Source organism: Platalea leucorodia (assembly GCF_965183815.1).
Source record: "Platalea leucorodia genome assembly, chromosome: 3".
In the NCBI taxonomy this organism is placed as follows: domain Eukaryota; kingdom Metazoa; phylum Chordata; class Aves; order Pelecaniformes; family Threskiornithidae; genus Platalea; species Platalea leucorodia.
The window spans coordinates 78,601,039-78,610,005 of NC_138825.1; the positions used below are offsets into that span (position 1 = coordinate 78,601,039).

Sequence of the window (8,967 nt, forward strand, 5' to 3'; positions counted from 1 at the left end):
TCAGTCTTCCGCTGTTATTTAGTACTGTTCTTTAGGAAGAGCTGGCCTACATGTGGGTTCTTGCTAGCAGGTGGTATTACACAAAGACTATCTGTACATGCTGGGGCCAGTTTTGCTTTGTTTCCATGATTCTGAGCATCCCTTTCTGTAAAGTATACTTATGGTAGTCAACACTGCCTTTATGTCTCTGTAGACCATGCTCTTAAATATTATCTCAATGAAAAGTGCTTTGATAGAAGCTATCTTCAAGTTATTCCTTCTGTACTTTGTGGGGTTTAACATTTTACCGTATCATTTCAGGTTATTGGTTTATCACACTACTCACTAAATACTGTGGACAAGTAAGTTAAGATACAGTGGCTTCTCAGAGCACAAGTATTTGTGGGAAACATCACTGTGACTTAAATGGTCAGCATTTAAATTCTCTCCCAGTTCTGTATTTTTTGGCTTCCATGATGATTTCAGTACTATTTAAATTCTGTTTGCTTCTTATTGGTTGTGGTGGTGTTGTGTTTTTAATTATGAATTGCATATTTATCAACTAAATAATTCTGAAAGAATATTTCAGTATTAATCATCTCAAACTATTGCAAAACATAGCATGACTCAGAGCTAAACTATAAAAACTTTGAAAGTTTAAAGGATGGAGCAAATTAAATATTTGCTAAGTGTCTAAATCCTTTGTCAACCATGTAAGAAATGCTGGCATGGCCAGGACAAAATGAGGTATTCTTTTTCCCTTCCCACATCTCTCCACCCTACTCAACTGGTTTGGTTTGAAAATTTTATTACTGCCCCCCCCCCCCCCCCCCCCCCGCCATGAATCTCAAAGTAAAGACTTCAGTGTTCTTCTATTAAGATCACTTTCTTGCCCAAACCACAGCATGGTTGCAGCCTAAGAATATGAACAAATTGCATAGATAGGATAAAAGGAAAAAAAACCAATTTAGATAAACTATTATAATGTTCTCATGTTTGCCTAGACATTTTAAACCACAATAAGGAATTACTGTGCTGGCCAACACAATAACATCCTATTAAAATCCATACTAGGAGCCACACAGACAATGAATAATGTAGCTGTTCTGAATGTTGTCAAAGAGCTCTCATGTGATCCATGCTTCATCACATTTGATCTTTTTCCATTCTCTCTATATACTGTTCTCTTCAATTCATACAAATACATCAGGACAGCAATCCCAAATCCATGGCTGGTGGGAAAAAAGAAGAAAAAGAAAGAAAAAAGGAAAGGAAAATGATTCAACTTATTAAGACCAGGAGGGAGGTAGAAAGTGCAACCATTATTTCAGGGAAACAAGTTACACTTGGGGGAGGAGGGTGACTGGAAGCATCGTACAGTAGCAATGCACTGTCTGCACCGAACACGCGCAATCAGCGGGGCCTACAACCCAACTTGAGTGACCCTTGTTATATTTGCCAGACAAGGAATGACAGTAATTTTACCAGGTAAAGAACGCAGTAGTTATACTGAAGAAGAGGAAAAAAAAAACAAACAACAGATCAAAGTGCATTATTTTCTACAAAAGTTGAGCATAAGTGTAGTTAAGCAGATAGAAACTCTGGCAAGAATCTGGATGTCCAGCACAGCACTGAGCAGGCTTTTTTCCCTTGGTTTTTTTTCAGGTAATACAATAAAACTTTGTCCCACTGCAATATTTAATTAGCTGGAAAGGTATAACCTATTACAAACAGTTGAGGACTTATCCAGATTTTAAAAGAAAACAAAAGAAAACCAAGAACAAGCCCACCCCCCTGCCCCACCTAGGCCCCTCTTAGGTGACTGCCTGGCTATACCTGCCCTTCACCTCAAAAGAAAAAAATTCTATAGCGGCATATAATTTCCCCTTCCTTTTTCCCCTTCAGTCTTTGCGCAAGGCAGGTTAGTGCTCTCCTGAAATTGTGGGTTTTTTTTTTTCTCCTTTGAGAAAACCTGCATCAGCAAATGTTCTCGGCCCCTGCATGACTCACTTCATAGGACTTTGGCTACAAGGTTTTGTTTAGCTTTCTCATTCCAAGCTGGAGAAGGATGCCTTCTCTTCTTTCAGTTTCAAGTTTTGGGAGGAGATCAGTTAACCATTGAAAGGCCGTATCTATTAAAAATTGTGGTGAACCCTAAGGCAAAGACTTGTTCTCCTCCGGGCAGGCTCCTCTCACCTATCCACAAAATGATAATTTTGTCGTCTGTTACTTTGGAAATTGGCTCACCTGCTTTCTCACTTACTTGGTATTGGAAGTTTATCAAATGGCAGTATAAAATGTTTTGGTTTTACTGTTTAAACATCACTCTGGGAGGTGATTTTGTAACCCTGTGGGATCCCAAGCAGACTTTCGGTTTTGTCATTTCTTGAGAAAATAAAGCACTGTAAGGAGAAGCAGCATGAGGACCTGAGCTGGATGTCTTGCTAACATTTTTCTGAGCAAGGCAGAAATGAAATTAAAGAAGCAGATGAGGAATCCTAAGCTGAAAATGTCCTAGACCTTGATGAGCTATCATCTTGAAACATGAGTTAAGAGCAGGAGGAATTAGGGATCTGCATATCTGCTGTCTCAGGAATATGGCAAAGGCAGTGATAGAATAAACTCATTTAATCCAGTAATTTGACACAGAATCAAAATGGGCTTCCACAACCACACCTGGGTGTTAGAAGTACTCCACCCAGTTTCCTTCGTTAAATATTCATGTCATAGGCCTGAATCTTTGTGTGAAAGGCAGTGGCTGTGTTCAGGTAGCAAGTAGGTGTGAGAACTCTTATCTAGATTGAGAATCCTGAGAAACCTTTAGACAAGTACCTGGCTATAGGTCTGAAAATATGACTTATCAACACCTGAATATAAGAGAGACAGACAGCATTACAGCACATAGATGTGACTGACTTAGAGAAACACTATTTAGACCTAAGTATCTCACATGGAATTTTAAAGTCTAGATTTTTTCTGATCATTATTCCTAGTGCATAGGAAATGTATAAATAATGAAGGATTAAGAACTCTCTTTACATTTACTCATTTTACTATCAGCAGAAGCCAATCAAAATTTGAAATTGTTCTCTACAGGAATAAATGCCTTTCAGCTTAACTATATGGAAACCTCTCAGCTTAAAGCCTATTTGTCTTTAGCTACATAATTTAAGGTCATTTGAGTTTGCCATATCACAGGTAGGAGTCCTTCTCGATTGGTATTAGTATTTTGTCACTATTGAAGCTGTATGACTGCAAAATATACACTTACCTGTGATTTGGTCCTCAAACGGAATTATTATTTATTCAAAGACAATGGAATGAATCAAACATTCAGGAAGTTGTTTCTTCGTTCACAGTGGGAACCCTGGCCACATTGTTTTATTAATTAAACAGTCTTAAAGATATTTTAAAAAGTCATAAAATTATGACCACAGCTATCTACTTCATGTAGTAGGTTATATGACAGCTCAAATAATCTTCAGTGTGGATCTGCATAGACATTCTAAATATAAACAGGAATCGAATCAAGCTATTTTGCCTTCATTTGCAAACAAACTCAAAGACACCAAATACTCCTCCTGTTTAGCTCCACTGAGTGAAACTAGATTGTGCAAATGTAACCAGGGATGCAATGCATTATTTGGGAAAAGGAAAAGGAATAAGCTGAGTTTTAGAAATCTAGAAATAGAGTATTTTGCAGAACTGACATCTAGAAATTATTTCTGGTTTTTTTTTTTAGTATTTGATAGCATGTTACCAAACTTCTATTTGCCAAAATACCAAAAGAGAAACTGTTAGCCTTCATTTTCGTAAAACAAATGTTTTGCACATTAAATAGTACAGGACTAGAACAGTCAAGAAAATGAAATGTATATTTAAATTTGTATGATTGATGAATTTGTCATAGATCTAGTTGCACCCAGTGATTTAATGAACATATGCTATTTATATGTTTGATAAGAGCACTTTAAAATCTCTCTTTCATTGTTATATAGTTGACATTTTCAGTTGTTCAAGTCAGAAGCTTACAATAAAACAAAGTGATAAATTCCAAACAGCCTTGCAAAGGGAAAAGAAGTGGAAAAATTTGTACAGAACTAGACGTACATCTGAATCAGCATCAGAGGTATTTAATGAGAAAGCAGTATTGATATAGGAGGATGTCGCTTTTTTCCTAAGACAACGATGCAGTGAGAGGAAATATTTTTGGCTTACAGTTTGGGCAACACAACATTTACTCACTGAGCAACACTATCAAACAAGTGATTTTAAACAGTTTTTAATTTCCTGCTGGTTTACCACCACTATTTATGAAAGTCAAACAAAAAGAAAGAGAAACAAAGTTGCACTGTGTATCAAGAACAGTTGCTGTGAAGTACAGGAATAGGTAAGATGAAGATTTGTTAAACAATCCTGGAAGAAGATGAAAGGGGAAAAGCAGGGTATATTATGATAGAAGTTTATTATACACTAGTTAATTGGGTGGAGAGAAGACTGTTTTTTGATCAAGCAAGGGAAGCATCCAAAAGGACAGAACCTGACGGCTTTAATTACTTCTTGGAATTAATTTTTTTTTCTGTTGGAAAAGAAATACAAGACAGAGACAGTCCAACAAGTTCTTGGAATATGCTGGGGACAGCTTTTTCTTCAGAAGGTGAAGAAAACCATTAAGGGAGTGGCTATTTTAGATCTTCTGCTGACTAGTAGGCACGAACTGGCTGAGAGTGGAAGGGAATTTAGGTGAGAGTGAACTCCATCATTTAATGATCACTGCTACAAAAAGGAAAGGGAAAGCAGCAAAATAAAATTACTTCTTTTTTTTTTTCCTTTTCCAGAAAACAAAACCAAATGTTAACAAGCTCCAGAGACTGATAAGCAAGGTTTCTTAGGAAGACTGTTCAATTACTAAAAGAATGCAGGAGAGCTTGTCTGTTTTAGTCATTTCTGGAGTCAGCTCTTAATTATCCCAGGTAAAGGGAATAACCTAAATTAGGCAAAAACAGAGGATAATACAAATTAGGCTGTGTAAATTAGTCTGCAAGACTCTACTTAGTACATTCACCTTTGAAAGGCTTATGAACAGATTTCCATAGAGAGAACAGCACCAGAGAGGAGCCTGGTGCAAACAGCTTATGTTCTGTGTCATGCACCGTTTTCTGCTGCTCTCCCACAAGCAATATTGAAGGAAGGCAGGGCTTCATTAAATCCCAATCCCCATAAACCATCTATCATCCGCAGGTGACTCTATATTATTACACATATTAGCAGATTATCCCAATACAGAAGAAACTGCTGAATTCACACATGCATACCCGCCCCCGCCCCCCCCCCCCCCCCAATTTCCTTGATTTTTATGATTTATCTAACAACCAGACCTTTGTGTTATGCCTCAAAGTATAAAATGATGCGGTCTGCTCTGATACTTTTTTAGATGCTTCATATAAAGGCTTTTAAATGTTTTTAGTACAAATGGATTGGTTCCAGGTTAGAGGAATGACACCCCAACAGTTTAACTTAGCTGAAAGTATGAACAATTTATTCCAAAAGAAGATGCCAACTCAGAGCTCACTAAGTAACAGCTGAATTTTGCCATTCTTAAATTTCCACTGAAAAAATCAAACATCTACTTGCTTTTCTAGAAGTCCTTGCAAGGCGTTAATATACAAGTCCATCCAAGAGAGCAACAGGGTGAACAGCAATTTTTTTCTGTTGGAAAGCTAATTCCCCAGCTAGCTCTACTGCAATAGAAATGTCATCCCATCACAGTACTGTGCCATTTTGCTGTTTGGTAACCGTGAAGAACGGAGCTCTTTTTGTAGACATGTTTCTACAGTGTCAATAGAACTAAGATGCTGAATGAGACCACAAGGGATGTTTGGGGTTTATATTATTTGTGTATTCAACCAAAGACCAATGAGTCTTTTCCAAAGGCTTCACATCATAGAAATTAGTAGATGAGATTTTCTGGCTTGAGAAGACTAGACAATAAATTTATTTGTTTTAAAGACAGAATATTTTAAGCCCTCATCAAATATATTCAGATGAATGTTAGTTCCACAACCAAGAAAAAAGCAACTTTTTCAATTACTGGCCTGCTGTGTACTTTTGTTAATGTGGAAAAAAAAAGTATTTCTCCTTCCATGGAAAGATTACAATACAGACAAGAATGGCATTGCACAACCTTGTCTGCAATCTGAAATTAAGTTCTCACATTAGAACAGAAGTAATTAGCATTTTCCCTAGCTTGCTTCCATGCAGTAATACTGCTGCCAAGCAAATGAGTAACACTATATGAACTAAATGAACACTAGAAAACAAATGCGTAGCCATTTCTCCTTCTCTGGAATAAAACTTAATGTTGAAAACGGTACAGGTTAAGTGAGAAACCATAAAAGTGTAGGTGCTGTTCCTTTATTATTTTGGCTTATATATATTTTATGAACAAAAGGAAAAAGCCATATGGTTGGTGACCACCATTGATATTCAAACACAGGTCTTTAAAGGAAGATTACAGTTATACTTAGTGTTAAATTCTGTTTTCAGAATAGTCATCTTCTTTATGATATATGTAAGTGTGTGTGTATATATATAGATATATATTTTATGTAAACACACATATTTAGTTTTCTCTTACCTTTCTAAGTGCTGCTGGTAATGAGGCAGTAGACATTGATATTGCTGGAAGAACATAAGAGTGTGGACAGATTACTGATGGTATTTGGTTTTCTTGAACAGTATAGCGTCTGCCTGATATATCATAGTACCTGAAAGGAGAATAAACGTTGTTCAATTAATACATCTGTCGTGGTTTAACCCCAGACAGCAACTATGCACCACACAGCTGCTCACTCACTCCCCCCACCCCAGTGGGATGGGGGAGAGAATTGGAAGGGTGAAAGTCAGAAAACTCGTGCGTTGAGATAAAAACAGTTTAATAACTGAAGTAAAATGAAATAGAATGGTAGTAGTAGTAGTAATAATAATACTATAATACAATAATAATATACAAAGCAAGTGATACATGACACAAATGCTCACCACCCACTGACCGATGCCCAGCCCGTTCCCGAGCAGCGATTGCTCCCCCCCGGCCAACTCCCCCCAGGTTATATACTGAGCATGACGCCATACGGTACGGCACAGCCCTTTGGCCAGTCTGGGTCAGCTGTCCTGGCTGTGCCCCCTCCCAGCTTCTTGTGCACCGGGCAGAGCATGGGAAGCTGAAAAGTCCTTGACTGGTGTAAGCACTGCTTAGCAAGAACCAAAACATCAGTGTGTTATCAACATTATTCTTATCCTAAATCCAAAACACAGCACTATACCAGCTACTAGGAAGAAAATTAACTCTATCCCAGCTGAAACCAGGACAACATCCTAACAAAATAAAGCCTGAGATAATATCTGCCGTATTACTTGACAAAACACACTGAGCTGTTTTCTCTTGTTGTAGTGGTTCCAGGCCTCCGGTACTTCTCAAGTTTACAGCTTTATTTTAGCCAAACTACTTGCTCCTCTTATTAGACATTCATTTGTCCCACCTGCTGCTTTAGCTATCTGAAACTCTTAACTTGTCAGCTTTTTCCTGATAACAAACAACCAAAAACCAAGTACAATATTCAACAGGATAATCACATCAGAGCCACAAGGTAGAAAAATTAGTTGTCTTATCTAATGTCACTCCACCTTTACAGACACAGCAGATTACAACATTTGGGGTTTATAGCTGCACATTACATCACATGTTCTGCTCACCTTCCTTCTGGAAGCTGTCTCAGTAAGGAATCAGCTGAATTCTCAAAACAGAAGGTCATTTATTGGGAAGATGCTGTCACAATGGAAGTGTATACAATCTCTAAAACAGCACATTAATTTTTAGCAAGTCAGTCCTAAAGCTTAGTGGACCTAATTTTGCTTCTGTTTATTCTGTAGTGTCAATTTTGAAATTCTGAATCCAAAGAATGTGGAAAAGTTCACTTAGTCCCCTCCTAAGAGGAGGAGACTATTTTATATTATTAGATTTATATAGGAGACTATTTTCTATGATTATTACTATTGTTATTACTATGATTATTATTATTATTTTATAATAATATTATTTTATTTTATAAAATAATAAAAACTGACCAACTTATATTATCTCTTTCATTTCACTGTCTGAAAAATCAAAGTAGCGAGAATATAGAATTCTCTGAAGATATGGTTTTATTAAAAAGGTTGATAAAAACAACATTTTATATATTTAGTCTTTTAGATGATTAAACAATTAGTTAAAATACAGCTTTTTTTTAAATGTATGTATTTGGATATTTTTATTTCAAAATTGGACTGTATTTTTCATAGGATCATAGGACAATTCAGGTTGGAAGGGACCCCAGGAGATCTCTGGTCCAACATCCTGCCCGAAGCGGGGTCAGCTATGGGATCACACCAGGTTCCTCAGGGCTTTCACTAGTCAGCTCTTGAAAACATGCAGGGACAGAGACATCACAACCTCTCTGAGCAATGGTGAAAATGTTTTCCCTCGCATCCAGTCTGAATCCCTCCTTTCTCAATTTTTGCCGATTGTCTCTTGTCCTCCCACCATGCACCACTGTGAAGAGTCTGGGTCCGTCTTCCTGCCGACCTCCTCAAATGCACTGGGGGGCCTCCAGGCCCCTCATCACCCCCCAGAGCTGCCTCCTGCCCCAGACTGAACAAGCCCTAATTCTCCATCCTCTCCTCACAGAGCAAGTGCAGCCTCACAGGCAACCTCTGACCGCACTGGTGGCCATCCGATGAACTCACCCCAGTTTGAAACACTGAGAGATCTTTAGGCAGAAAATACCCTCACCAAATATTTCACTTTCAGCAAAAGAAAGTCTCAAAATGTGTTTTGTTTTTTCCTTCAAATGTGCGTATTTTCCATTTCAGTTAGATCAAAACTCCCTTTCCCATAGGCTTCTTTTCCAGACTCATCACAAAGTCCCCAATCCAGCTCTGTTTGTA

The 8,967-nt window shown here is 37.7% G+C and overlaps 1 protein-coding gene across 1 annotated transcript in view; it reads right to left on the minus strand.

Annotated features, from left to right (window-relative positions):
- The window catches only part of CRYBG1 (crystallin beta-gamma domain containing 1), a gene marked incomplete at both ends in the record, with an annotated part of 65,111 nt that extends 58,459 nt beyond the window's left edge, over window positions 1-6,652 (minus strand). The window contains one exon of the mRNA XM_082305436.1: window positions 6,617-6,652. Within this exon, the coding sequence (XP_082161562.1) occupies window positions 6,617-6,652 (36 nt within the window). The remainder of the gene's footprint in view (window positions 1-6,616) is intronic.
- Window positions 6,653-8,967: the final 2,315 nt, after the last annotated feature.